Source organism: Giraffa tippelskirchi, chromosome 3 (genome assembly GCF_054371585.1).
Source record: "Giraffa tippelskirchi isolate mGirTip1 chromosome 3, T2T-mGirTip1v1.2.pri, whole genome shotgun sequence".
NCBI classification, from domain to species: domain Eukaryota; kingdom Metazoa; phylum Chordata; class Mammalia; order Artiodactyla; family Giraffidae; genus Giraffa; species Giraffa tippelskirchi.
The window spans coordinates 152,858,287-152,886,223 of NC_137277.1; the positions used below are offsets into that span (position 1 = coordinate 152,858,287).

The following is a 27,937-nucleotide window of genomic DNA, read 5'->3' on the forward strand; positions in this document are numbered from 1 at the left end:
GAAATCAAGATTGCTGGGAGAAATATCAACAACCTCAAATATGCAGATAACACCACTCTTCTGGCAGAAAGCAAAGAACTAAAGAGCCTCTTGATGAAAGTGAAAGAGGAGAGTGAAAAAGCTGGCTTACAACTCAACATTCATAAAAAGGAAGATCATGGCATCTGGTCACATCACTTCATAGCAAATACATGGGGAAACAATGGAAACAGTGACAGACTTTATTTTCTTGGGGTCCAAAATCATTGCAGATGATGATTGCAGCCATGAAATTAGAAGACGCTTGCTCTTTGGAAGAAAAGTTATGACCAATCTAGACAGCATATTAAAAAGCAGAGACATTACTTTGTCAACAAAGGTCATCTAGTCAAGGTTATGGTTTTTCCAGTAGTCATGTATGGATGCGAGAGTTGGACTATAAAGAAAGCTGAGCGCCGAAGAATTGATGCTTTTGAACTGGGGTGTTGGAAAAGACTCTTGAGAGTCCCTTGGACAGCAAGGAGATCCAACCAGTCAATGCTAAAGGAAATCGGTCCTGAATATTTATTGGAAGGACTGATGCTGAAGCTGAAACTCTAATACTTTGGCCACCTGATGCGAAGAACTGACTCCTTTGAAAAGACCCTGATTCTGGGAAAGATTGAAGGCAGGAGGAGAAGGGGATGACAGAGGATGAGATGGTTGGATGGCATCATGGACTCTATGGACATGAGTTTGAATAAGCTCTAGGAGTTGGTGTTGGACAGGGAAGCCTGGTGCTGCAGTCTATGGGGTCACAAAGAGTCAGACACGAACGAGCAACTGAACTGAACTGCACTGATGCTGGGAAAGACTGAAGGCAGGAGGAGAAGGTGACGACAGAGCATGAGACAGTTGGATGGCATCATGGACTCAATGGACATGAGTTTGAGCAGGCTCTGGGAGTGGGTGATGGACAGGGAAGCCTGGTGCTGCAGTCCTCGGGGTCTCTAACGGTTGCACACGACTGAGCGACTGAACTGACTGACTTGTATTTAGTTCAGCTGGTAAAGAATCAGCTTGAAACAGAAATAATAATTTAAAAAACCCTTTATTTCTTCAGTGTCTATTTTTATTTTTGCCACGCTGCGCGGCAACAAGTTTACATTTAGCTGATATTTTATTTTTATATTTATTTAAAAATTTTCCTTCTTTCGTTTTGGCTGCATCGAGTCTAAGTTTCAGCACTTGGAATCTTCCTTCAGCACTAGGGGTGGTGCGCAGGCTCTGTAGCTTATGGTAAGAAGGCTTAGTTGCCCAGTGGCCTGTGTGTGAGTGCTCTGACAGTGTCTTAGCTCTTAGTGACTCCTTGGTCTGTAACCTGCCAAACTTCTCTGTCCTTGGGATTTTCCAGGCAAGAATACTGAAGCAGTTGCCATTTCCTCTTCTGAGGGATCTTCCTCACCGAGGGATTAAACTCCATCCACCTCCTGCATCTCCCTCCCTGGGGGGCAGATTCTTTACCACTGTGCCATCGCGGAAGCCCCTAGCTAATATTTTAAACAGAAAAAAATTCAGATGACTCATAATCCAGAACACAACAAGCACTAACGAAACATTTCACTCTCTAAACATTCATTTTTCCTGTTTAAAACAACTTCAATTCTGCCATAGAAGATTCTATTCATATCCTGAGTTTCATTTTGAGTGTCTCTGTGAAAATACAATTACTGTATAACTTTATATTCCTAGTTCTTCGTTTCTAATTTAGACTTATTATACGTTGCTTTTTTCTCTTAACAATATTCTGGAGCTCTTTTTCAAATAATAGTCAAATGTCACCAGGAAAGTTTTAAAAAATAGGGCTTACGGAATTCACATTAGACTCTAAATTCTTCCTTATAGCAACTGTATTCCAATGAAATACTTCTATATTTTTGCAAGTCAATCAGTGAAAACACCTGGGAGCTTAAATAGAGGAAAACCCTCAAGAATATATTTCTCATATTGATAACTTCATCATATAAAAAGGCAATAGTAATTATTTTTTTTTTTTTTAAAGTTAAAACACCAGAGAACATGAGCTTTGCAATGACACTTGAGTTAAAGGAAGGGACAAGTGTTAAGTAATGACATTTTCAGTCCTTATCAGCGCCTGAAGTTGAAAGCACTGTTTTTGAGGAGTACAACCTGTTTCTGTGCAAGAAAAAAGGAAGGAAAAGAAAAATGGGCAGGCAGAAGCAAAAGAGGCGAAGAAGAGACAGGAAAAAAGAGAAAGGAGTAGAATATGGTAAAAAATTAGTCAAGAATTATTGCGAACTATGCCAAATATGTCCCAACCTTGTCTTGGTATGAAGGCATATTACAGCTGTTTCTGCAGGATTTAAAAGTGGAATAGAGTTGATCTGATTAGACTGAAGGAAGAAAATAGGATGGGAAGGCTATAACAGAGAAGTTAAACCTCCCTGTACATAATTTTAAACTGCTTTAGGAGAAAACGCTATGATGTTAAAAGTGTAGTCATTTGCCCTGCTGCTATGCCTTTGCCTACATCCACTCCTGTCGAGCAGAAGCAACCAGTAAAAAATGTTTTTGGTTCATAGTTCTGAAGGATAATCTGTAAGTCTACTTAGAAATAGATTTATATTGCTATTTGGTGATATGCCAACTTTAGACATTATGCAGGAGTTAGAGGTACTGACTCTTCTCCTCCAGCAGTTCAAATCTGTGTTGTTCGAGGGTCAATTGTATATTAAATTCTTACATGATGAATGAAGATTTAACTCATCTGCACAATCTCCCCCTGAGCTCTCTTCCCCAGGGTTTATACTGCGATTTTCCTAGTCCACCATATACCTCTGCAACTTGAAGCTATATACTTTAACTTTCATTTCTTTTCTTAAATCTCTTTGTTCTTTCTTGTTCCAACAATCAGAAAGATGAAGACGTCAGCACTACTCTTCTTTCCTTATCCCTCCTTCTTCTTTTGGATGAAACTTTTGTCAAAGATGGGAAATATAGGAGGGGATCAAGAATGAGAGGAAATGGAGGTATTTTTTGACCATTCTCATTAATTCTTAAAGTCATTTGGATGAGGCATGTGAGTGAATTCTTTTCCCCTAAAGATGACATTATACCCTTTAAAGAGGTAAAATGCCAAGCTAATGATTAAAAGCTTCATAATCATCTGAACTAACTGTAAATAGGTAGGTAGGAACAACAACAGAACTTGGGGGAAACGTAATGTAATTCAAACTCTAGATGGATGGAATCTAAATTCTTTTATGAATTAGGAATGAGATCTAGGTTTTCCCTGTAGCCATCTCCCTTAAGACACTAGCCTAATGTTAGCTTACACAGCTTACAAAGTACAGGTATTTGTGGACACTGAAGAACATCTTTTTTGCTTCCTTTGAAGAAAAAAGATTATGAAATTATATATATATATATATATAGGATCATTTTCTCCCTGAGTAGGGAGTGCTGCTGCTGCTAAGTTGCTTCAGTTGTGTCCGACTCTGTGTGACCCCATAGACGGCAGCCCACCAGGCTCCTTCATCCCTGGGATTCTCCAGGCAAGAATATTGGAGTGGGTTGCCATTTCCTTCTCCAGCGCATGAAAGTGAAAAGTGAAAGTGAAGTCGCTCAGTCGTGTCTGACTCCTAGCAACCCCATGGACTGCAGCCTACCAGGTTCCTCCATCCATGGGATTTCCCAGCCAAGAGTACTGGAGTGGGGTGCCATTGAAATACATACAATTCCAACCTTGATTCTTAGCATCTTTCAAACAAGTAATTGCTGAATGTATGGGTTTATATCTATACTGGGTTAATAAAGGAGTGGGAGGAAATTATTACTTTTGAGCTTAATCTTAAAAATAATTAAGTTCTATTGAAAATGCACCCACTGCCACTAGACCGAATCTGGTCTGGAAGGACTGCTAGTAAGTAAAATTGGTTCTAGTGTTCCCCAATTTTCTTTACATTCCAACTTTTCTAAATCACTTTTTGAATCAGTTGTTGATGGCTGAAATTTTCCACACAGTACTGTTTGTGTGTGTGTGTGTGTGTGTGTGTGTGTGTGTGTGTGTGTGCCAAAGGCGTTGGTGGTGTATGTACATCCTTCCTCTTAGGGTTGTGAGTTTTATTAAACAATGCACTTAACTCAGTTGAAGTGAGGACAATGTGAACAGCTACATTCAAGTTTCTATGTATGGAGGGAATGACAACTTGGTTAATATAACCAGCTGGCCAATAATATTGAGACCAGTTTGTAAAATGCACCCCAATTTCAGAAATGTTAAACAGTGGAAAATGTGTGTTTTAGCATCTGCAAAATACATCATGTTATGGTGGCTGGGTTAATGTGTAAAGGGTTTTCTTTCATCATTTCCAAGGTTAGGATTTGGAAAGGGTTATCCTCAAAGGGGCACTTTTTGGTGTGTCAAAAAGATCTAAACGGGTTTTAAACGAACAGTTGCAATAATCCCAAGTTTACAGTGCGAGAAAGATGTAGTGGGGGTGGCAAGAGCTGAGAAATACAAAAAGAAAGGAAACTATGGATGCCACTTCAATGGATACTTGAAAAAAAAGGGGGGGGGTGCAATGTCACAAGTTTACCAAAAAAGCGTAATGATAGTTATAGTAGACACCAAAGAAAAGAGTAGCACATGCTAAGGTTATTTTTATATAAGACACGCTCTCCAATTGGAGGCCCCCTCCATTTTTGGTATGATGATTTTCCTCCTCAAAAATTATTATTTGTGGTTGACTTAGGTTTGTATCGCTCATACACAAAACTATAGTGTTTTTTTTTCACTCCACTATAGTCGTAGTGAGTAGCAGTACCGTATGACTAAGTGGATTCTGGTTAATTTTCATAACCTTTTCATGTGCAGTGCGGTCTCCAAATACCCAACTTCTTTAAATCTCACTTTCCGCATTTGTTAACTGAAAGTTGCTCAGTCCTGTCGGACTCTTTGCGATCCCGTGGGCCTCAGCCCACGCTCGTCTGTCCATGGGATTCTCCAGGCAAGAATACTGGAGTGGGTTGCCATTTCATTTGTCAAAGGAGGTATTAATAGGATTCGTCCTAAGATCCTATAAAGGGGTGCCTTGAGTATACATTGCAAGAATATACAAATAAACCTTGAACAGCTCCATTTTCTTTTCTACAGTTTCTCTGCGGCTTTGAATAGGCAAGCAATTTCTGTGCGGGTCCTCAAAAGCTAAAACCTTAAGGTCCATCCTGCGCTGGGAGTCTAGTCGCTCGGTTTAGAACAGTTTTCATCTCACAAGCTCCGGACTGGGGCCCTGACCCTGGAGGAAGTGTTCCTTCGGAAGATGGGAGGGGACCCTGGGGCGGGAGGAAGGGGCATTCCAGAGCCAAGGGCGGGGGGTGGGCAGGGGGCGGTCCCGTGGCTCCTGCGTCAGTGGGGCCCCTGTTCTCGCACCTTCCTTGACGTCAAACCTTAATGAGCGCAAGGCTACATTCCCCGGCGTGTCTACGTGGGCTGAGTTGTGACGCTGGCCGGGGGACCTGTGAGTGACGCTCCCGCTCTGCTCATCCTCCCGCACCGGCGGGAGAGACGGCGGCTCCGATTTCTGGCTCCGCGGGCGGCGGGCAGCGGCTGCTGTCTGACCGACCTTGGGTCCGGACGCCGCGGTGGAACCGAAGTAGAAGGGAGCGCAGTCCCCAGGTCCTCGGCCTTCACCTCAGGCCGGGAAGGAATTGGGGAATCTTTCACCGAGGTGAGAACGGCGGCGGGGCGGAGTGGGGGCGGGTTCGGAGCGGGCGATAGAGATGCTCGCCTCCCCCGCCGGGCGCCTTCTTCCTCCCGACGGACGCGCAGACGGCTCGCCGCTCTCCGGCGCCTACCTCGCAGGTCCTCGGCTTCCACTCGCCCCGAGTCCCTTTCTGCTCCTCCTGCGGGAGCCAGGCGGGAGTCTCCAGGCCGGGATCCAGGGGGCCTGGGGCGTGGGTGGAGGTGGCGAACTGGCTGCCTTGCGCTTTTGTCGGGTGCCCTGGATCAGAGGGGCTCCCGGACGAGGCCTGAGGGTAGGGCTGGGGAGGGGGCTACCTGCGGAAGTCGGATTTGGGGCTTTGTACCCGCGGCGACGTGCAGAGGCACCTGTGGAGCCGAGACCCGGAGCCACCTGTCCACAGATCCCAATGTCCACTGCCCCCCAGTGTCCTGCGTTGTGTCCAGCTGTCCCCAAATCTAGCCTTCACCGGCCTCTGGCAAACAGAATTTGTTTTGAAAACGTAAAATTTTTGTGTTAATGATCGTTTTACCATTGGCGTGCAACAGTTGTGTAAATCTGGTCAGATGACGCCGTCATTTTCACGTGCTTCTAAGGCCCTTTCCAGTTCCTAACATGATTCTGGCAGCGCGTGGAAGAGAGACCGGCTCTCAGGGAACTAGAACACTTTTTTTTACCCCCTCAAATTGAAATTTTGTCTACTTTTTTTTTTTGCAGGAATTATGTACTATCAGGGAGGGAGAAACGTTGAAAAAAGCTGTAGCACCGTTATTCTCAAGAGAGAGTCACTATTAACTGTTTGGGACACAAAACATATATTTGTGTTACATAAATGGGTTGCTAATATGATCTGTTTTTTAATACAAAAAAGAGTTTTCTATATTAATGTGTAAACATCTTTCTACTGCCTTCCAAATTTGCACTGATTTGGACCCAAAGCCTGAACAGCAAAAATTTTCTTCTTCAGTCTTGACCAGTGACTAACTTTAGCAGAGAAACTATTAAAAAGCTTAATAAATGTCACTGCAGTGGCCAAGATGTTGGATGGAAATAAACTGAATTCAGAGTACCAGTCATTTTCTATAAAATATTATTTGCTTGGTTTAATCACTTGAGACAATGTTTTTTAAAATGGCAGCTTTCAAACCATTAGTGAATTGTGAAATTAATTTAGTGGCTGATAACTACTAAATTAATTTCATAAGCCAAAATAAGATAACATAGAAATACCAGAACTCATTACATGTAATGAAGGTATTGTTTTGTGAAGCTGTTCTAACGTGTGTGGTGTGTACATGTGTGTTTACATATACTGGGTTATGGTATAAAATGTATTGCTGCCCATGTGCCATGCCAATTAAATTTGGAAATCACTAAGGTACTGTCAGCACTCATCTCTGAATGGGAGGGGAAAAAAATGAAAAAAGAATGGGAGCAATGATGCAATTAAGGTTAACAACAGTTTTACTCTTTGGTCTATGTGACCTTGTTTTTTGTAGCACATTAGATTCTTAATTACGTGTTTTCACATAATATTAAAACAATCAATTAGCATTCCTGAAAATACAGAGAGAAAGCCTTTGAAAGAAGTTCACAGATTAAGAGCATAAACTGCTCAGATTGACCAAGAGTCAATTTGGAGCTACACTGGTTATTGGTGTGTGACTGGAATAAGATAATGCTTCTCTCTGAACTTCCTGATTTGTAATGTGGGAGTTATTGGAACACCAGCCTTTTAAGGGTGTTTGATATTCAGATGCAATAATGCATGTGAAACTGTTGATTTAGTGCCTGGAACATGTTTTATTAAGTATTCACTAAAAGTTATCTATTAAGAAAGACTGAGCGAAGGTATCCAGGATAACTCTTGTCATCAGAGGTAAACCCCCATAAGGTAGATAATCCAAAAAAGTGGGAAATTGAAAATTAGTTAATAATGTTATAAAGAAGGGTACCCTGAATTAAGATGATATCATTTGGTCATTATTTTGTGATTGCTCTCCTACTGTTTTACTATTGCTAGAAAAATATTTTAGATTTTCTTATTCAGTAGACCAAATGCCCTTGATAGCTCAGTTGGTAAAGAATCCGCCCACAATGCAGGAGACCCCGGTTCAATTCCTGGGTCAGGAAGATTCCCCTGGAGAAGGTAAAGGCTACCCACTCCAGTATTCTAGCCTGGAGAATTCCATGAACTCTATGGTCCAAGGGGTCGAAAAAAGTCGGTCGAGACTTTCACTGATTAATTTATTTATTTTGGCCCCTCTGTAGGGAATGTAGTAGGATCTTACTTTCGTTACGAGGGATCAAACCTGTGCCTCCTGCATTGAAAGCTCAGAGTCTTAACCAATGGACCATCAGAAAAAGTACCAATCTTACCTTATTTGCTGTTGAGCTGATGTCTCTATTATCAGGCAATTGAAAAATATTTCTCACAGGGATTCTGGGTTTAGTTCTTATTTAGTGTTACAGCTTGAGAAACTCATATGCTTCTAACTCAAGACATTTCAGCAATGTGTTTATTTATCTCCGCAGTAGGTACAGATCTCAGGAAAAAAAAAGCACAGCTTTATTTCTGTTTTGAGTCAGTTCTGCTGAAGTTATCTCAAGCACTTCAGAGATCTCTATTTGCTGCTCCAGATTGGTTTTTGCAGTTTTAAATGTTACATAAACCAATGAAAAAAGAGTGTAACCATTGTCATTTTTTTTTATAGCATTGTTATTTTTATGAAAAATAAATGCTTTGGCCTCAAAAAAAGGCTGTTGCAAAAGTACTTAATTGGGTATCACAACTGTAAAAGGTTTGGGAAAATCTTAAACATTAATCATAATACTGCTTTCAGTTTTGAAAATGTCTTTAAGTTCTTATTCTGTTTTAGAGGAACCAAAATGGAAATGTTACCGAACCGAACTTGAGTCTGCTCGCCTGCTGCACAGCAAAGCCAGTCTACTGACACCAGGTTGTAAAGGAAAGTACAGCGTTTATTTGCAGGGTGCCAAGCAAGGAAAAAAGGCAATTCGTGTTCAAAAGAACTGAACTCCCTGATGACTTTCAGGAAGTGTCTTTTAAGGACAACATTTGGGATGAGGGTTGATGGACTTTTTTCTGATTGGTTCATGGTGAGACGATTGGGTGATGGTTCAGAACTCTTAATCATTAACCTTCTGGTTCCAGCCAGTCTGGGTCTACCTGCTTTCAGCATGTAGTCAGTATCCCTGGCCTGGGTGTGGGAGGGGTCTTAGTTTCTGCAAAAAAAAAAAAAAAAGCTGGAAGTTATGCTTCAGATTGTTATTTATTTATATATATATATGTATATACCCTACGATTGTTTTATCACTGAAATATTTTTTAAGCTATACTTACTTTTCTTGACTAACTGCTTTTCCTTTGTTTCTGCACTCTTAACTTCCCTCTTTGCTTTTTGGAACTCAGGGTAGGTCTAGGAGACTAAAGCCTTTTTCTACAAACAAGAAATCAGAGACATGGAGGGGCTTTTGCACCTGGGAGGGCCCCTCAGGGTCCTTCTGGGTCTCAGTACCCCCTTTTCTTTGATACTCCTCAATCCTAAAGGGAGCAAGGGTGGGATAAGAAAGGGAGTAAAGTTTTGAATAGAGGGGTTAATTATAAAAGTCATCTGAGGAACTCAGTTTTAGGGGGACTTGGTTTTGGAACTCCTTGAGGGTAAATCAAATGTGTTTATGAAAATATGAAAAAAATAAGACTCAGAACTCAAGCTGACTTATCCACAAAAAGACCTCAATGAAGCAAAAAAGCCCATCTTGACCTTAAATCAAACGTGTATTAATTTGTATGTTTTAAGTTGGATAAAATATTAAGGTTATATGTGTATGTATTTTACAAATCATCTTATTGACTAATTTTTAAAAAGTTAACTCACCAACTGCTGGGTCTTTTCTTGTTAGGCAAGAGGACTTTTATCTTACACTGATAAAATGAAATAGTATGTAGTCTTTAAATATTCTGTTTTGGAATTATATATATTATCATATAGAGGTATTCATCATATATGGTTAAGAGAGAGGAGACTATAAAATAGAATGGGTGGTATCATTCCATTTTTGTAAAAACATGTTTAGAACAAGAATATATGGCCAATGTGAATGGTGGGTAGTGGGATTATGGGTGATTCCTATGCTCTTTATTTCTTAATTTTCATAATTGTGCTATAATTTTGTTTTACTTTCATAATAAAATAAGTCAATAAATTTCATAACAAAATGAATAAAAGTCATTTCTTAAAAAAAGTTAATGTGTATTTTCCTAATTTATAAGCATAAATGGGACTAAGTTTTTGCTGTCAGGGATACTGACTCTTTGCATTTAAATGTTTTGGGTATTAACTAATTCTTCAGTATTCTAGGAAATGGTGCTGAATAGTTTAAAGCTATATTCCTAATCCTGTGAAAAACATCTTTGAGTAGGGAAGAACTGTTGTTCTAGAATTTTCTTAAAGCACTCTCTGAATACACTGCTTTTCAAAAAATTTATATGCTGCCCAAAGATATGGTCTAAATCAGGGGTCCCCAAACTTTTTGGCACCCAGGACAGGTTTCGTGGAAGATAGTTTTTCCACGGACAAAGAAGGGGGTGAGGCAGATGGTTTTTGGATGATTCAAGCACACTGCGTTTATTGTGCACTGATTTCTTTCTTTTATTATTGCATCAACTCCACCTCAAATCATCAAGCATTAGATCCTAGAGTTTGGAGATCCCTGGTCTGAATCTTTGGTCTGCTTTTAAATCCTATTATGTCAAAATTCAGTCTACTTTTCTTGCTCTAATGCCCCTTAAATTGTTAAGTGAAAATGTAGCTCCAGCTGAACTTGTCAACTTACCATCTCCAAAGGTACCTCGTGCTTTCTTGCTTTTGTACTTGTACCTCTGATACTTGAAATATCTTTTCCTCACAATTGTGTCAGAAAATTCTGTGCGGTTCCCAATGTCCAGTTATAAAATCATATCCGCTGTGACACCCTGGTTCCTACAGCTAAAACTGAGTTTTGCAACTAAACCCATTTGCACATATTACTTATGCCTAGACATTTCTCAGATACCACCTCATATTTTTATGTTTATTTCCCAGTTCCATTTAAACTTATTGAGAACAAGAAAGCTTGTCTTATATTTCTTTTTATCCCTTCATGCTCCTGGCATGGGCCTTTGCCCAGGGTAGGAGATAAATGTTTATTCCTTGATCAGACAGTGGTGTCAGGTGTTGAGTCCAAGTGTTGGAATTTTTTGCTAACCAGTGATCCTGGGTAAGGTCGGGGCTGGGGGAGAGGTCAACACTTATCTCACAACAGTGTGGAGGAATAAAAAATTGATAATTTGTCTGAATTGTCAGTTGATATAGATAGCTGATAGGGAATTGACAGTGTTTTTTTTTAAAAACTAAAACTAACACAAGAGCTAAGTGTTGGCGTGGTTAGTACAAGACCCAAACTTAAATTTCACATAAATATTTCTTCGAGAAGTTTCTCATGAAGTTCATTTTGGGTTTGATGGCCTCTTTGTTCTTAACCCTACCAGAGGCATAGGTGTGCCTTGCGTTCTTACAGCTACTATTCCCAGAACCCAGAGATCTGAAGTTTTTGACGGTGGGTTCAGTGGACCATCAGAGTTGCTCTGTTCCAGAACGTCTTAAGAGGTCATGTGGGATTCAGTGAGTCATAGTATGTAAAGTGCTTTGTGTTCAAAAGTTAATCATTTTTATTCTCTTGTTGGAAACATGATTGTGTCACTTTTCAAGCTTAAATTGTGACTCGAGGGTATTTATTTGATTAATGGTAGACACTTAGAGGGCTTATCTTTTTTGTTGTTGTTAAACAGTTTTATTTTGATTTATAGATGTTTGCCAGGACTAAATATAGCTGATGAAATATCTGATCTTTTCTGCTCAAGGTAAATGATTTGTTACTTTATAAAAATACCAGGTACCAGTAGAATTCAGAGTTTGTATAAAAAGAGCCATTTGGTCATTTAATGTCATCCCAGGTCCCAAAGAAATGGTACCTTTAAGGATTTTATTACTACATGAAAAATGACATGTTATTGGTTCAACCTGTATCAGAATCATCTTGGAACGTTTTAAATTTGTATAATATGCATGTGCCTGCTTCCTACCAGGGGATTTTGGTTCCATGTTTTTGGGGTCCTAGCATGTGAATTTTTCAAAATGCCAATGGGTGCTTTTGGTTTATTGTAGGTCTGTTTCATTGTGGCATATATATGGCACTAGAGATGATGGAAATGGCAGGTAATAATGCCTTGGGAGTTACCATAAGGGTTAAAGATAAAAAAAGATATTTAAATTTTGCGCGCATGTGTGTGAGATGGTAGACTCATACTTTCATTTTGTCTTTTATTCAATGAATGTCTTGGTTATATTTTAAATAAAGCACTAAAAAGTTTATTTAACTATTTTCAGAGTTTATGTTTAAACTCTAGAGTTATCTCAGCCTGAAAATTGCTGTATTGGTGAATGCAACTTAAAATTTCTTTCATTTTGTTGCTTCAGGTTAATAAGTAAAGTAAATTAAAGGAAAAAAGATCAAATTTTAAGTAAATAATTTCTTATATATTCTTTATTTCAGAGGCTGATTTAATTGATTTATTTTCTTTATAAGTGAGAAGTTAGACACTATCAAAGTTTCTCATAATAAAAAGTAATGGGTAAGTGAATGTTATGATAGAATTTTGATTTAATGAAGCTTTGTTATTCTCATTGGTTTTAAGGTTGTGATTTCAATGTTTGAACACTGATTTTAGTGAATAAACTTTTTCTGTTGCAGACAATCTTATCAGAAATACTCAACATTACAGGATTGTTCTCTTTATATTTTTTGACAGTTGAGCGTGTTTAAAATAATCAAGATTAAAATCTTAATGAAATTATTTCTTAAAAATTCTATTTTCACTTTCACAAAACAGCAAAAAGCTATATTTTATTGGATTTATTACTTAAATTTGTTACATTTTGTATAAATGAGTATGTAAGGAAATTTTAAAAATTCTAAATTCTAGGCTCTATTCTCAGATTTACTAAATCAGAATTTTGGAGGATGATTTTTATATTCAACCTGGCTTGGAAATCAGTATATTATGAAGTGTTGAAGGATTATAGTTTTGAGCTTGAGGGTTGATACTTGGAAACTATTCTTTATTTGTTTAATAAATAAACTGTTCCTGTTTACCAAATAAACTATTCCTTTTTCTCTTATTGTTTCTTACTAAGAGAAATTTTTGTTGGACTTCCACTAGTTGGAAAAAAGTCTTCATGTTTGGTTTATGTAATTGTCAGAAGAGAAATATCTTTTGCTTCAGAGGCTGTATTGGTTGCTATTTTGTTTTTTAGCAACTTTGTTGGATAAATTACTTTAATATCTGCCTCTTTGTGGATTAAGCAGAAAATAAATGTGGTATCTTTACTTTCATGATAGAGAATAAGATGTTATATATGACACCAAGTGTTCACATGAACTGGGATTTTGTGTAGAAACATGATAGAAACATTAATGAGCTTCATCAGAGTATAGTAAGTATACTATAGTAGCAATTTAGTAATAGTAATTTGTCTTTATAAATTGAGTACTGTATTCAATACTGAACCACATCCCGATAATTCTTAACAACTTACCAGGAAATCAGTAAAAATGTAGTCATCTAGGCTTCAAATATTGGCAACACACTATTCTTTTAAAAGATGCATAGGTCTCAGTGAAAGACAAATGCTGTATGATATCATATATATCCGCATACGTGGGGAATCTAAAAAATAAACTAGTGAATATAACAGAAAAGAAACAGACTCACAGATACAGAGAAGAAACTAGTGGTTACCAGGGTGGAAAGGGAAGAAAAGAGGGGCAAAATAAATGCAGAGAATAAAAAGGCAGAGGAACCAGAGATCAAATTGCCAATATCCGCTGGATCATTGAAAAAGCAAGAGAGTTCCAGAAAAACATCTATTTCTGCTTTATTGACTATGCCAAAGCCTTTGACTGTGTGGATCACAATAAACTGTGGAAAATTCTGAAAGAGATGGGAATACCGGACCATTTGACCTGTCTCTTGAGAAACCTGTATGCAGGTCAGGAAGCAACCGTTAGAACTGGACATGGAACAACAGACTGGTTCCGAATAGGAAAAGGAGTACGTCAAGGCTGTATATTGTCACCCTGCTTATTTAACTTATATGCAGAGTACATCATGAGAAACGCTGGGTTGGAAGAAACACAAGCTGGAATCAAGATTGCCGGGAGAAATATCAATAACCTCAGATATGCAGATGACACCACCCTTATGGCAGAAAGTGAAGAAGAACTAAAGAGCCTCTTGATGAAAGTGAAAGAGGAGAGTGAAAAAGTTAGCTTAAAGCTCAACATTCAGAAAACTAAGATCATGGCATCTGGTCCCATCACTTCATGGGAAATAGATGGGGAAACAGTGGAAAGAGTGTCAGACTTTATTTTTTTGGGCTCCAAAATCACTGCTGATGGTGATTGCAGCCATGAAATTAAAAGACGCTTACTCCTTGGAGGAAGGTTATGGCCAACCTAGATAGCATATTTAAAATCAGAGATATTACTTTGCCAACAAAAGTCCGTCTAGTCAAGGCTATGGTTTTTCCAGTGGTCACGTATGGATGTGAGAGTTGGACGGTGAAGAAAGCTGAGCGCCGCAGAATTGATGCTTTTGAACTGTAGTGTTGGAGAAGACTCTTGAGAGTCCCTTGGATGGCAAGGAGATCCAATCAATCCATCCTAAAGGAGACCAATCCTGAGTGTTCATTGGAAAGACTGATGTTGAAGCTGAAACTCAATACTTTGGCCACCTCATGCGAAGAGTTGACTCACTGGAAAAGACCCTAATGCTGGGTAGGATTGGGGGCAGGAGGAGAAGGGGACGGCAGAGGATGAGATGGTTGGATGGCATCACTGACTCGATGGACATGGGTTTGGGAAGACTCCAGGAGTTGGTGATGGGCAGAGAGGCCTGGCGTGCTGCAATTCATGGCGTCACAAAGAGTCGGACATGACTGAGCGACTGAACTGAACCAAAGAGGCACAAAGAATTATGTATAAAATAGATAAGCTACATGGATATATAGTACAACACACAGAATATAGCCAATATTTTATAATAACTATGAATGGAATATAGCCTTTAAAAATTTTGAATTGTGCTATGTTGTACACCTGAAACTTATATTGTGCATCAAATATTCCTCAATTTTAAAAAAAGAATATAGAAAGGTCTCAGGTAATTGCAGGCTCACCAATTCGTTCAGTAGCTCATGGTAGCCTTTTCTATTCTCATAATTATTAGAAATAATAGTGAGTAGGACTCAAGAATGAATTTCTGTTCTATGATATTATCATAGCTATCTTCCTCATGGTAGTAAGGAATTGTTGTGTTTTTGTCATTTTTCTTTTCTTCCAGTTTGAGTATTCGAGGACAATAGCCATCTGACTGGTTTTTCAACATGCAGAACAGATCAGGATATTGCAGTTTTTGTTGCGTATTCTATAATAACCTGGAGCAGGTGAGAAGATCCTATTACTATGGTTATACCACAGAGGACCTACTCGTAACTTTCCCTTCTTTTACACAATCAAATTCATTTAACAGACCATATTGAGAATCTACTAATGAGGAGATGTGGCTTGTAGGGATATGGCTATGAACGAAATCAGTTTCTTTTATTCATGAAGCTTATAGTTTGATGCACTAAGACAGAAAATAAGTAGTCACATCAATTTAGTACATAGTGTGTCAGATTGTGATAAATGATATGAGGAGAGGAAAATAGGGAAGAAGGTGTGATTTTAGGTAGAGTGGCCAGGTGAGGTTACAGAAGTGACATTTGAGCTGAGATTTGAATGAAATGTGGGGATCAGGCTTGCTTACATCTTGGGGGGCAGAATTTCTAGGTTAGAGGGACAGGATAGCAAGGATAGAGACGCTGAGGCAGAAGGGTGGCATTACATCCTGATCATAATTTGAAAGTCTCTTAAGTTGATAATGCATTTAACACATCTAACCTACTGAACATCACAGCTTACCTAGCCTACCCTAAAAGTACTTGGAATGCTTACATCAGCCTACAGTTGGGCAAAATCATTTAATGCAAAGCCTATTTTATAATGATTGGGTAACATGTAATTTATTGAATAGTGTACTGAAAGTGAAAAACAGAGTTGTTGTATGGGTCGTTTACCCTTCCGATAGACTCCTTTTGCCTTTGAATCCCCTCCCCTGAGCACACTTACAATCCACTTGCTTGTTTTTCTTCCCTTCCTGCCCTTCCTGTGTATCTTACTTACAGCCGCGGTTGTGCAGGAGTCCTTTTACTCATTTCCAGTTAGTTTTCAGTGATAATTGTTTCACATGTAGATGTATTTTTGATATGTTCATGGGGAGAAGTGAGCTCCGTGTCCTCTAATATTCTGCATTGATTTGTGCTCCCCTTAAATGGTTTTCAGATGGGTATTTTAGAATTGCTTTATATAAAGGGTATATCATTTTATACTTTTACCAGGAGTATGATGAATCTATATTGTGATGCTCTCCGTACTAATGAGTATTACCCATTAGTATGTTTACCCATTAGAATATTTAGAAATATTCATTTTCTTTTTACTTCCTAGCATATATCCAGTGACCATCACAGATACTTGATCACACAGAAAAGACAACAGATGGGTGCTGCTAGTTTGATGGAACGTTTCTTGCAGGATGTACTGCAGCACAACCCGTGTCATTATCAAGAAAGCAGGTAGGATAACTGAGTGAAATAATATTAGTATATTCATGTGTGCTAAGTTGCTTCAGTTGTGTCCAACTCTGTGTGACCCTGTGGACTGTAGCCCCACCAGCCTCCTCTGTCCGTGGGATTCTCCAGGCAAGAATACTGGAGAAGGTTGCCATGCCCTTCTTTAGGGAATATTAATACCTAGTAGATGTTTGTGTTAACATCCTAATACTTCCTAAAGTGAATCTTTGAATCAGGGAATATAAAGTGAACCTTTATCTAGTAACTTATCTTTGCAATTGTTTAAAAATTTTTCCTAGGTTAAGTAAAAAAATCTTACTCTAAAAGATATGGACTACACTATGCTTTTTCTAAAGAAAAGTCAGGCCAGTAAATAATTATGTATCATCAAGGATGTCACAGGATTAAGCAGGGTAAAAAGGTGGGAACAAACATAACTTTAACAAGATTAATAACCAAAAGTTGGTGGTAGAAGCCAAGTAAGGATAGTCAAGGTAAAAATTAATTCCACATTAATGGAACTATTTGCTAACTCTATGCTACTCTGTAAAATAGAATTGATTATTTTTATAATTTGTCAGTATCTTGATAGCTTACTCTTATATTAATATATTTTGATTGTTTTAATAAAAAGAAATATTTTGATAACATTTTAAAAAGTTAATGTCCTATGTTGAAGAAGAACTTTGATAGAAAATCAGATTATGTACTCTGATGAGTTTGCTGCTACAGCTGTATAAGATAAAGCAACATAGATCATTAGCACACTTGTACAGTATTAGTTGACTTTAGTCCTGGCAGCAGAATAAAGGATAAACTTCTTGCACACCTTGCAAGTCACCAACCTAAAACTTAGCAAGTGATAAAAAAGTTATGATGGGGAAAAGTTAGGAAAAAAATATTTGTTTTCTTAGCTGGTGGAAAGATGGAATTAACCTATCTTGAGGTTAGTATAAATTACCAGTTTATAGTGTATATAAACAACGCTTCAACAAACATATTCTACATGCAGCTTTTTCTGTGGAGTAGACTTCTAGACTGTGAACTTTTGGGCTAAAGTTTATGGACATTAAAATATTTTTTATTCTTTTAACTTTTGTGTTTTAGAATAATTTCAGACTTACAAAAATTTAGTTGCAAAACTGGTACAAGAAATTCTTCTTGTGTAATGTTCACCTAGCTTCCCCAAATGTTAAATCTAAAATAACCACAGTGGACTTCCCTAGTGATACAGTGGATAGGAATCTGCCTCCCACTGCAAGGGTCACCGGTTTGATCCTGGGTCTGTGAAGACTCCGCATGCCATGGAGCAACTAATCCTGTGTGCCACAACTGCTGAGCCCGCCCTCTAGAGCCCATGAGCCGCAACTACTGAAGCCCGTGGGTCTCGAGTCTGTGCTCTACCACAAGAGAAGCCAGCGCAATAAGCCCGTGCCCCTCAAGGAGGAGTAGCCCTGCTCCCCGAAACTAGGGAAAGGCTGCACACTAGCAAGGAAGACCCATTACAGCCAAAAATAAATAAGAAAAATAAAATAACCACAGTTCAGTGATCAAGTCCGTGAAATCACCATGATACCATACTATAGAACTGATTCAGATTTTGTCAGTTGTGTTTACTAATGTCCTTCTTTTGGGACCAACATTCCATCCAGGACCACTCAGTGCATTGAATTGTCACATTTCTGTACTTTCCCCTAATCTTGAGTAGCTCCTTAGTCTGTCTCTACTTTTAAGACCTTGACACTTTTTAGAAGAGTACTGGCTAGTTATTTTGTAGGATGTTTTCTAAATTTGGGTATGCTTGATGTCTTTTTATTTTATTGAAGATATCCTTTGTTGTGCAAAAGCTTTAAAGTTTAATTAGGTTCTGTTTGTTAATTTTTGCTTTTGTTTCCTTTGCTTTATGAGATGGCTCCAAAAAAATATTGCTGTGATTTATGTTAGTGTTTTGCCTATGTTTTCCTCTAGGAGTTTTATAGTATCTGGTGTTACATTTAGGGTTTTAATCCATTTTGAGTATATTTTTGAATATGGTGTTAAGAGAAAGTTTTAATTTCATTCTTTTTCATGTGGCTAACGATTCAGTTTTCCAAGCATCACTTATTAAAGAGACTATCTTTTCACCATTGTATAATCTTGCCTCCTTTGTCATAGATTTGGGCTTCCCTGGTGGCTCAGATGGTAAAGAATCTGCCTGCAATGCAGAAGACCCAGGTTCGATCCCTGGGTTGGGAAGATCCCCTGGAGAAGGGAATAGCAACCCACTCCAGTATTCTTGCCTGGAGAATTCCATGGACAGAGGAACCTGGCAGGCTACAGTCCATGGGGTCCCAAAGAGGCAGACACAACTGAGTGACTTCCACTTGTCATAGATTGAGCATAAGTGTGTAGGTTTATTTCTGAACACTGTTCTGTTTCATCGATCTATGTATCTATTTTTGTGAGGTTACCGTACTGTTTAGATTACTGATTCCTCTAGCTCTGTTCTTTCTCAAGATTGTTTTGGCTGTTGAGGGTATTTTGTGTTTCCGTACAACTTTTACAATTATTTGTTCTAGCTCTGTGAAGAAAACCTTTGGTGTTTAGATAGGGATTGCAGTGACTCTGTAGTTTGCTTCGGGTAGTATGTTCATTTTAACAACACTGATTCTTCCAGGAACACAGTGTATCTTTCCATCTGTTTGTACCTCTGTCAGTTTCTTTCGTCAGCGTCTTATAGTTTTCTGAGTACAGATCTTTTGCTTTCTTAGGTAGGTGTATTCCTAGGTATTTCATTCTTTTTTGATGTGGTGGTAGATGGATTGTTACTTTAACATCTCTGATAGTTTGTTGTTAGTGTATGCAGTAGATTTCTGTATATTAATTTTGTATCCTGCAACTTTATCAATTCATTGATGAGTGCTAATTTTTTTTTTGATGGTATCTTTAAGATTTTCTATGTATAGTATCATGTCATCTGCAAACAATGACAGTTTTACTTCTTCCTTTCCATTTTGGATTCCTTTTGTTTCTTTTTCTTCTCTAGTTTTTGTGACTAAGACTTCTAAAACTGTTCAGTAAAAATGGTGAGAGTGGGCATCCTTGTCTTGTTCATCCTTGTCTTGTCTTAGAGGAAATGCTTTAGACTTTTCACTGTTGAGTATGATGTTAGCTGTTGATTTATCATATATAGCCTATTTTGTTGAGGTATGTTCCCTTTATGCCCACTTGTTAGAGATTTTTTTTTTGAAATCATAAATAGATGTTGAATTTTGTCAAAAGCTTTTTCTGCATCTATTGAGATGATCATATGATTTTTATTCTTCAGTTTGTTAATGTGGTATACCACAGCGATTGATTCTGCAGATATTGAAAAATCCTTACATCCTTGGGGTAAATCCCACTTGATCATGGTGTATGATCTATTTAATGAATTGTTGGATTTGATTTGATAATATTTTGCTGAGCATTTTTGTGTCTATGTATCAATACATAAGTGATACTGACCTGTAATTTTCTTTTTTGTGTGTGATATCTTTGGTATAGCATCAGGGTGATGCTGGTTTCATAGAATCCTCTGGGATTTCCAACTTGTTTGATTTTATGATTCTACCTTCCTTTCTGTCCTTAGCCAAATGTTACAAAATTAATTTATTTTGAAACTCTTTGTTCTAGGAATCTGCCTCAGGATAGAAAGAACATAGCATGTATTATGCATTGAAAAATCTTAAACAGATGTTAAAATATTTTTATGGAATTTTTTCCCCTTATTTTTTAGACCAATGCAAAATGAGAGACTTCATATGACTACTGTGTCACCTTCAGAAGTGGTTCCTAATAATGATTTTAGTCCCGAAGTAAAGACTGAGGATGCTGCTGGAGTCAGAGAAGAGATATCTGCTAAGGCATCTGAACCTGTTGAAAAGTTGTATTCTAGGCCTCAGGGATATATACATGGTGTTTCAGATCGACCATCAGTTATTCAAAAACTGGAGAAAGGACAACAGCATCCCTTGGAGTTCATTAATAAAATTGGGAGCAGTATGAAAGAGTTTAATCCAGTTGGTATTGGTCACAGTAAAAATAATAGACAAAGTGTAATATGTTCATCAGTGATTTCTAATGCTCCTGTTAGTTGTTTACCTGAAAGTTCTCATGAAAGACCAATTACAACTGACACTACTACTGGTTTATCACTTGGAGTCCATTTGGATTCAGTTAACAAATGTGACCCAAACAAATTTGACAAATACCTTAAACAGCTAGACAAGGGCTCTAGAAACCCTGTGCTACCATCCCATCCAGAAACTTCTTCAGTTCCATATCAGAAACCTAAAGAGTTAAACAGAAAGTCTTTACGTATAAATTCAGATAAGTTGACCTTACAGGAAGATTTAAATTCTCAGACTAAAGCTTTGTCAACTGACTTTAAAGTCCATGAATTTGTGGGTACTGAAAACTCTTTAAAATTGGAATCTCTTTCTAAATTTGCAATACATCCAGTAGTCAACCTGAATAAAACTGACATGCCTTCTAATAAAGGAATCTTTGAAGATGACATTCCAAAGCACCATGAGAAATTCTTTCCTAATATGGATCATAACCAGGAAGGAAAGCATTTGGTTTTTAACAAGTCAGCCTTTTTGGAACAGAAGATCTCAGTGAGTTCTGAAATGAAGTTTGCTGGTGGCTCTCTTCAGTCAGCATCTGATCACTGTGAAGAGGCTGAGCCAGACCTTTGGAAGGGGGAGCAAACTGACCGAGAAGATAAGAACTGTGAATCAAGAGATTTTGAAGTAAGTTTTGATGGCAGTTCTTCTTTTTATTCACTGATAGACCAAGCCAAAGTGACTGTTGAAGAAATAAACCTTTCAAAGGGAGTACATACTGATTTGCAGTATAAGAATAATACATCTTATATTTCTGAAATAAGCTCTGATTGTGATGACTCCCTTCAGTTGACTACCAGCAGAACTCAAGTGAAAGATGGAAGTGTTCAGAAGGTAATGCATATTAGGCTGGTTGATGAAAGCTACGAATCCAGTGATTCTGAGATGAATTTTGATTGTGATGCCTCACTTCAGTCAACTGATGAGTGCCCCCAGCTGCCTGAGAAAGAAGTAAACCTTCCTAAGGGAGCGCTCGTTGGCTTGGTTGACATGAACTATGGATCTAGTAGCTCTGAAATAAGTGCTGATTCTGTTTTCTCTCTTCAGTCAGTGCCTGGCCAATTCCCAGTGACTGTCACAGAAACAGAACTTCAGAAGAAGGTTCACATTAGCTTGGTTGATAAGAACTATGGATCGAGTTGTTCTGAAACAAGTTTTGATTGTGATGTTTCTCTTCAGTCAGTCTTCGACCATCCTCACATGGCTGTCAGTGAAAGAAACCTGGAGGATAGGCTTGTCTCTCTGAAAGATAGGAATTATAAACCCAGTAGTGCTAAAGCATATCTTGATCGTGATGTCTCTCTTGAGACCGTGTCTGATGGACCTCAGAAGGATGTTGAAAATACCAATCTTCAGAAAGAAAAGAATGGCCTTGTGGATATGAACTGTGAATTTCATGGTCCTGAGATAAAGTTTCATCTGATGAAAACGCATCCTCAGTTAGTGCCTGCCCAATCCCAAGTAGCAGTTAAAGAGGTAAACGCTCAGGAAGTAGCTATTGACCTGGAGAAGAAGAGTGTTAAGTCTAGCATTTCTGATCTCAGTTTTGATTCTCACCCTATAGGCGCTTGTGGTGAAATAAATCTGAAAGCATTAAATGTTGACATGGAAGTTAAGAGCTATGGATGTTTCAGTCTTAAGTCCACTTTTGACTCCGATTCTTCTTTTATGTCAGTTTCTGAGTATCCTGAGCTGGATGTTGAAGAAATAAGTAAGAAGCATGTTAACCTGGAAGATGAGAGCTTTGAATCAATTAGTTCTGAAATAACTTTTTATTCTGATAGTCCTCTTCACTCAGTAGTTGACCAATCTCAAGTAACTGTTTATGAGGAGGATCCTGTTGATATGGAAAATAAGAGTAGTGAATCTTGTGTTTCTGAAATGACTTTTGATTCTAATGTGCCTCTTCATTCAGGGACTTATCAATCTGAAGTGGTAGTTAAAGAAGCATTCATTCAGAAAGAAGCGTGTGCACATTTAGGAGAGAAGGATGATGCACCCACTGGTTCTGAAATAAGTTTGGCTTCTTATATCCCTTTCCACTCAGTGGTTAACCAGCCAGAAGAAGCTGTTAAAAATCTAAATCCTCAAAAAGAAGGGTGGGTACGCTTAGAAAATAAGGAAAATAAACCTAGTGATTCTAAAATTTTTGATTATGATATTTTCCATTCAATGACTGGACATTCTGAAGATCCTATTAAAGAAAGAAGCCTTCAGAAAGGGGAGAATATACACTTAGAATATAAGGATAATGTACCTGTTGTTTCTGAAAGCAGTTTGAAATCTGGTATTGCTTTTCATTTAGTAACTGGTCATCTTTCCATAGCTATTAAAGAAATAAACCAAAAAGAAGAACGTGTAAATTTAACAGATAAGAGTAATGAGTTAAAAGTTTCTGAAACAAGTTTGGATACTGATACCCCTCTTCAGTCAGTGACTCATAAACAGCAAGTGATTGTGAAAGAACTAGGGCTTCAAAAAGAAAAGCATGCTAAGTTAAAAGGTCAAAGTGCTGAATATAATGGTTCTGAAATAAGTTTAGATTCTGATTATTCAGTGACTGAACCCCAAATAACTGTTAAAGAAATAAGTGTTCAGAAAGAAGAACATGTTGTTCTAGAGAACAAAAGTGATAAATATAGTAGTTCTGAAGTAATTTTGGACTCTGATGTCCCTCTTCAGTCAATGAATGAAAAACCTCAAACAACTGTTTTGAAGGAGAACCATGTTGAACCAGAAGATGAAAGTACTGGACCCAGAGGCTTTGAAAAAAAATTGAATACCAATAACCCTCTTCATTCAGTCATTGACCAACCTCAACTAGCCCTTTTGAAGGAAAAACATGTTAATTTGGAAGATACAAACAATGAATCTAGTGATGGTAAAATAGATTTTGATTCTGCTGACCCTCTTCAGCCATTGACCGAACAATTTCAGGAAGTGGTTGAAGAAACAAACGTGCAGAAAGAAGAGGCTATGAGCCTGAAGAATAAGGTTGATGAACCTAATGATTCTAAATTAATACATAATTCTGATGTTTCTCTTCCATCTGTGTCCAGTCAACCTCAAGTGGCTGGTAAACGAATAAACCTCAAGAATGAAAATCATATGTACTTGAATGATAAGAACAGGCAAGATAGTGGTTTTGCAATGAGTTGGAATTCTGATCTCACAGGTCAGTCAGTAGTTGATCATCCTCAGATAACTATTTTGGAGCAAAAGCATACTGAACTAGAAGATAAGCACAATCAATCTTGTGGTTCTGAAATAAATTTTAATTCTGATGACCCCCTTCAATCAGTGGCCAACCAGCTTAGACAAACTGTTAAAGAAATAAGCCCTTGGAGGGATGAAGTTGACATGGAAGATAAGCGAGATGAACCTAAGCATTTTGAAATTGTATCTGACTCTGATGTCCGTTTTCAGTCAGTGGCTGGCCAAACTGAAGTTGTTAAGGAGGTAAACCTGAAGGAGCATGTTCACTTGGAAGATAAGGTTATCAAACCTAGTGATTCAAAAATAAATTTTGTTTCCGATGAACTTCCTCAATCTGTGGCTAATGAAGTTCAAGAGGCTATTACAGAAATTAATCTTCTGAGGGAGGGACCTGTTTGTCTGAGTGCTAAGAGCTATGAACCTAATGATTCTGAAATCATTTTTGTTTCAAATACCCCTCTCCAATCAGTGGTTGAGCCAAACCACGATTTGGAAGAGCAACAAGCCAATTTGGAAGATAAAAGCAATGATCCTTGTGGTCCTAAGATAAATTTTGTTTCTGAATATCCTCTTCAGTCAGTGACCTGGCAACTTCAAAAAAAAGCTGTTAAAGAAATAGGTCTTTGGGAGGAAGACCATATTTACCTGGAAGATAAAAGATACAAACTAGGTGATTTTGAAGTAAGTTATGATTCTAATGTTGACTTTGTAGCTGGTCATTCTGCTGTGGCTGTCAAAGAAATAAACTTGCAAGAGGAGGATCAGAATGACCTAGAAAATAAGAACTGTGAACTTAGTGTTTCTGAAATAAAATGTGATTCTGGTGTTCATCTTCAGTTAGGTGGTGACCAACCCCAAGTGGTTTGCAAAGAAATAAATCTTCAGATGGAAAAGCATCTTGGAATGGAAGAAGAGGTTAATGAACCTAGGGATTCTGAAATAGTGTGCGATTCTGATGTTCCTCTTCAAATAGTGATAAACGAACTTGAAGAGTCAGACAGAGAAACAGATAAGATGCTGTTTGTGGACCTGATGGCAAGTGATAATGACTGTGAAATGATTTCAGATTCTGATGTCCCTTTTCAGCCAGTGATTGATTCACCTCAAAAGACTGTCAAAGAAATCAGCTGTATAAATGCAGAAAGTTTTGACCTAGATGAGAACTGTGACTTTCGTGATTCTGAACTAAGATATGTTTGCGAAGCCTCTCCTCAATCAGTGACAGACCATTCCAAAAAGGTCTTCAAAGTAGTAAAGCAGAAGCAAGACTATATTATTCTGGAAGAGACAAGCTGTGAGCCTTATGTTTCTGAACTGAGTTTTCAAATTGATTCCTCTCATCAGTCCATGACTTACCAGTTGCAAGAATCTGAAAAAAAAAAGGCAAAATATAGTGACCCCAAAGATAAGAGCTATCAATCTAGTGGTCCTAAAAGAAACTTTGAATGGGAGGAGGCTTCTCAGCCAGTAACTCAGCAACAGCAGAAGGTTGACAAAGGAGTCAGCCTTTGGAAAGATGTAGAAAATGTTGGCCTAAAAGATAAGAACTGTGAATCTGGTGTTTCCGCAATGGGTTGTAATGCATCTCCTGGATTGGTGATCCATCAAATGCCTGATCAAGAAAACCTTTTGAAGTTAAAACATACTGATCTAGAAAGTATGAGCTGTGAACCTTGTGGTTCTGGGGTGAATTTTCGATGTGATCCTTCTCTCCAGTCTGGCAATGACCAGCCTCAAGAAGCTATTAATAAGATCAACCTATTTAAAAACATGTCTTTTGACCAGAGAGAAACAAACCATAATAATTCCCATTCAGACTCGGTTCCCATAGTTGATTCTATAAGGAACTTGGAAAAAGAAAAGGAGGTCATAGGAGATGATCTTCATGAACTACTTCCTGAAGACTTGCCTTCCGTCCCTCCTTCATTTGTGGGGAAAACGTGGTCTCAGATAATGAAAGAAGATGATGTGCAAATGAGTGCTCTTGTGAAGGAATTTAAGAAAGGTCATTTCTACTGTTACTTTGTTAGTGACTATGAGATGAGAAAAACTAAAAAAAAATTTTTGAATGAAGAAAAAAAGATGACCTGGGCTGACCTCAATCAGGACACCACATCAATTCGAGTTCTCTCAGATTGTGATGATAATGTGGGTGGTATTTCAGATATTGATGACTTTTCAGTGGCTTTAGATAAACCTAACCATTATCCTTCAACAGAGAGGAATCATGAACAAACATGGCCAGTGGCCTCTCAAGGCCAGGCTATAAAAGTTAGCCATGGAACTCAAACCAATCTCACAAATCACCCAGGGACAAAAAGAAGAATTAGTGGACAAGAGAAAGACTCTCCAGTAAGGAAGCGTTTACTTTTACAAAACAATGGGAAAACAAGAGAGAAAGTTAAAAAAAATGAATTTCCTGAATCATGTATTAGAGTTTTGAAGCCTTTGCAAGCAAACACCTTAATTTATATACTTTCTTCAAATATTAAGTTGAAGAAAGGTGAATCCAACAGCTTCTCTAAAAGGAGACACTGTAGTAAAAATAGTTGTGATATTAACATACAGTACAAATTTAACCAGAGTTCCTTTAATTGTTATGACCCATTGAATAAGCAGATTGTAATTGATCCTTCTCTGAACATAGAAGTACCAGGGTCTGACAGGAATAATTGTGTTGAAATGCATGTTAGCCACTTAAATTCTAATGCAGAAGATAATGATCCTTATGTACAAAGCTCTGCTTCAGTACCTTTTATGACAGTGTCAGTAGGAAATGAACTAACATCATGTCAAGAGGCTGGTGAATCTTCTGTGTTTCCAGAAAAATCCAAGATTTTTTCTAGTGAAATTTCAAAAGAAAGTAATTTCCAGTCAACTTTTTCAAGTTGTGGTGTTGCCAAAATTTCATTGAAATCATTTAGAAAAAAGGTTTTGAAAAGTAAAAGCAAAAATCAGAGAAGGAAGGTAACAACTAGTAATAAGCCAGATTTTCCCAAAAAAGGTCGTAGATCAGTTATTCCCCAGCAAAATACCAGAATTACTTCAGAAAAACGGTCAATTTGGATTCAGAGCAAACTAAGTGATATAATTAAAAAATATATTCCAAAATACTCTGTTTTTTTGCGTCACAAATATCAGTCCAGGAGCACTTTTGTTAGGATGCATATTAAGAAGAAAAAACCTGATGTTAGTAGGTTAGAGAAGGCGAAGAAACCAGCTAATATGCTCTCAAACTCCTTAGTTCTGTCAGCAGAAGCTGAAGAGCAGTCACAAGCTATAGCAAGCTCTTCTCCTAAGCAACCTGTGCAGACATCTTCCAGCATTGCACAAAGTAAGAAGAATGGTAATAAAAAACACCCTAGAAGACAACAGAGAAAGCCTTACAGACCTGTTAGAACATATGATTTGAGAAGTTTGTTTTCTGGTGTACCGTATTCGGATAGAATGAAGACTCGGTTCTCTAACAAATTTTGAGGTAATGAAGTAAACTAGAGGTGTTTCTGTTAAGGGCTAGTTGAAGATTCAGTGCTTCAATTGAAAATATATTTGGTACCTAGTGTACTATCTAGTGTACATAGCTCTCCTAACTTTGGTGAAAAAAATGAACCTTCAACTATTTTGCTATAGCTTTATTTTTCAGGACATTTAAAGTTAGTGTTAGGGTCTTTTTTTTTTTTTTAATTTAAAAATGCCCTTTGTCCCTTTGCTGTGGAAGAGCTTCATCTTAACTTATATTACATAATTTAGCACAATATATATACCATTTTCTACCTTCATTCATGTCCCATTTATTTTTTATGATTGTGTCTCATGTCAGTAGCTTATAATATTGCAAGAATGAATATGGCAAACATAAAATGCTATCTTATTTTTAAAAATTGGAACAGATGAATATGTAGTTATTTTCTGTGTGTTTCAAAGTAGTGTTGTCAATATCATATTCTAACTGGGTAATTAAAAAGAAGTTCTAATAGATTATCTCAGCTTTTGAGTGGGATTAACCTAAATAATCTACACACAAAATACAATTTATCTTTCTTTCAAAAGCATTACA

At 37.8% G+C, this 27,937-nt stretch overlaps 1 protein-coding gene across 4 annotated transcripts; it reads left to right on the top strand.

The window, feature by feature from the left end:
• The first annotated feature begins 5,507 nt into the window (after window positions 1–5,507).
• Window positions 5,508–27,761, top strand: ZDBF2 (zinc finger DBF-type containing 2). 4 transcript variants are annotated; one of them, XM_081577733.1, is made up of 8 exons: window positions 5,508–5,708; window positions 8,602–8,693; window positions 11,590–11,643; window positions 11,948–11,998; window positions 12,336–12,414; window positions 15,184–15,286; window positions 16,392–16,519; window positions 20,274–27,761. In XM_081577733.1, the coding sequence occupies exons 6-8, from the start codon at window positions 15,227–15,229 to the stop codon at window positions 27,355–27,357; spliced, it is 7,272 nt and encodes a 2,423-aa protein (XP_081433859.1). In that variant the 5' UTR covers window positions 5,508–5,708; window positions 8,602–8,693; window positions 11,590–11,643; window positions 11,948–11,998; window positions 12,336–12,414; window positions 15,184–15,226; the 3' UTR covers window positions 27,358–27,761. The 4 variants fall into 4 exon arrangements, with proteins under 4 accessions (XP_081433859.1, XP_081433858.1, XP_081433860.1 ...); XM_081577732.1 differs by lacking the exon at window positions 11,590–11,643 and having other exon boundaries at window positions 8,600–8,693; XM_081577734.1 differs by lacking the exon at window positions 11,948–11,998.
• The last annotated feature ends 176 nt before the right edge of the window (window positions 27,762–27,937 follow it).

Bases quoted from the DNA above. Each gene is read 5' to 3' on its own strand.
- ZDBF2 (XM_081577732.1), top strand. From the start codon at position 15,227: ATGCAGAACAGATCAGGATATTGCAGTTTTTGTTGCGTATTCTATAAT. The intron at 15,287-16,391 runs GTGAGAAGATCC...TTTACTTCCTAG, and splicing joins TCTATAATAACCTGGAGCAG to CATATATCCAGTGACCATCA. The intron at 16,520-20,273 runs GTAGGATAACTG...CTTATTTTTTAG, and splicing joins TGTCATTATCAAGAAAGCAG to ACCAATGCAAAATGAGAGAC.